Below are 2,245 nucleotides of genomic sequence, written 5' to 3' on the forward strand. Positions count from 1 at the left end.
TCACTGGCGATTTGTCGCCCATGGACATATAGGCTCAGGTGCACACGGGCAACACTTACTTTGGTGTATCGTCTGTCTTCTTTCGTCTTTCTTCCTTCTTCTTTCGTCCTTCCCTGAGCTGACGGGGGAATAACATAAAAATAGTTGGCTGTCCCATCATCAGGGGGAGTAAACCCCCCCCCCCCCCCCCCCCGCTGGTGGGATGCCATTCGTACGTCACTAGCTCTCTGACGTAGGGATAGCATCTTTTGTCCGCTCTTGCTATTTTTTCTGTCCATCTATCTTTCTTTCCGATCTGTCGACCGAAGGTCCTGTCCAGCAAAGAATAGACCCCAAATCCTCGCAACGCTAGGCACCCTGTTGACCGTGGGGTGCAACCCGTACGACCGGAGAAGGGGACCCTGGTGACTGAGGTTTGGCTTCCCTCACCAACACGCCACTTTGGCCCTGGATTCGGTCTAGACGGGCGGGTGCAGTGGCCTACTGTACTCAATCGGTTGCGACCGGTTCATAGAACCGGATTTTGGCCAATCTTGGTTAGAAATTAGAAGGCAAGATTTCTTGCCGTCTGATTGGGAGTATACCTCCAGGGTAGCCCTGACACCAGCTATGGACTTCCGAGCGGTGTCCCCTTGTTGGACTCGGTGGCCGGTGGGGAGCCCCGGAGATGAATAAAAAACAAAATACACATGGATTCAATCAAACACATTTCTCCCACCCCAATTCCCAACAAGTCCCAGACAGGAGAAGCAGGTGCAACTCCTGGCCTGGGCAAGAGAAAGAAGGGCCTTTCGGGCGAAGATGCTGACCATGTCAGCATCTGGGACTTACCTAAAAGAACATCATTGGGGTGGTCACCATTTCTGGTGATCTCCCCAAAAGATGAAAAACAAGATACAAATCTCACTACACTAAGCGTTTTTAAGATACACAAGTCCCTAAAACATTTCGGTATACACAAACCAAAATATATTAAGAAACTAGGATCCACGGACCTCCTGATACAAGTCAGTTCCAGCATAGAATCAGGCAAACTGTTGGCCTGTACCTCGTTTGGTGGCATCCCTGTATGTGTTCAGCCTCACAGAAGTCTGAACACATCCAAGGGTGTCATCAAAAGCCGAGAGCTCTGCGGCTGTACGGAAGAAGAGATGGTTCAGGAGGTCGATGGAATTGTCCATGCTCGTCGTATCAAAATACGGCGGGGTGGCAAGGAAATCTATACCAACACGTGGATCCTTACCTTCAACACACCCACACCACCAACAAAATTAGACATTGCTTACTTAGAACTCGAAGTTAGACCATATATACCGAAACCGAAGCGCTGTTTCAACTGTCAGTCCTTCGGGGACACACAGCTGCGCTGTCGTCGTGGCGCAGCGTGTCCTCGCTGCGGCAAGGAAGGACACTCTGGGGAGACCTGCTCTGTAGATCCCTGGTGTCCAAATTGTCGTCAGGGGGGTCACACTGCATCTTCGACGGAGTGTCCGACGTTGTGTCAGGAGAAAACCATCCTAACACATAGGGCCCAGTACGGCGGAACGTTCGCTCAAGCAAGAGCAACGATTTACCCAAAAGGATCGACGCCGAAGAATACAACAAAAACATATTCAGAAGTCCTGAAGACTGCCCCAGGGCCAGTAAACCCAACCCAAAAGGTCCTTCAGACAAATAGAAAGCAGAACACCTGCAAAAAACAACACTCCAGTCTGGAGACGGAGGAGGACAGGGAGTCCACTTCCTCCCCTCCTATCTCTCCCACTCTTCATCCGCCATCTCCCCACACCCCCTCTTCATCACCACCCTCTCAGCCATTTTCTTCATCCTCACCCCCTTCATCATCCTCCCCCTCATCATTCTCATCATCCCCCCATCATCATCTTCACCCACAACATCCTCACCATCCTCATCCTCACTCAAATCACCACATCCTACACCCTCATTGCTTCAACCTCCATCCCATCATCTTTCATCCAATAATGCCCCTCCACCCACTCCCCGCACCCGCCCCCCCTCTCTACCCGCATCCGGGACTCCGGGGGAGTTATGTCTCAAGAATCTCGGTAGGGAAAGACGCAGCCAATGGGGCAGAAGGGGACTTGGACCAAGAAAACGGGGTCAATAGATAAAAGGAGTAGCGGAGAGTCCGTGGGCTCAGAGGAAGGGAAAGGCGAGTCCATCTCTAGAACAAGCTGGGGGTGTTTGGGGCAGTGAGAGAGCTGATAGGAGTTGAGAGCAAAAA

At 51.6% G+C, this 2,245-nt stretch overlaps 1 protein-coding gene across 1 annotated transcript in view; it reads left to right on the plus strand.

The window, feature by feature from the left end:
• Positions 1 to 2,245, plus strand: part of LOC101859667 (adenylate cyclase type 3) — a 40,743-nt gene that overhangs the window by 5,151 nt on the left and 33,347 nt on the right. Inside the window, exon 2 of the mRNA XM_005108191.3 lies at positions 1,080 to 1,546. Coding sequence (XP_005108248.3) covers positions 1,080 to 1,546 — 467 coding nt within the window. The remainder of the gene's footprint in view (positions 1 to 1,079; positions 1,547 to 2,245) is intronic.

This window comes from Aplysia californica, unplaced genomic scaffold (assembly GCF_000002075.1).
Source record: "Aplysia californica isolate F4 #8 unplaced genomic scaffold, AplCal3.0 scaffold00667, whole genome shotgun sequence".
Lineage (NCBI taxonomy): Eukaryota > Metazoa > Mollusca > Gastropoda > Aplysiida > Aplysiidae > Aplysia > Aplysia californica.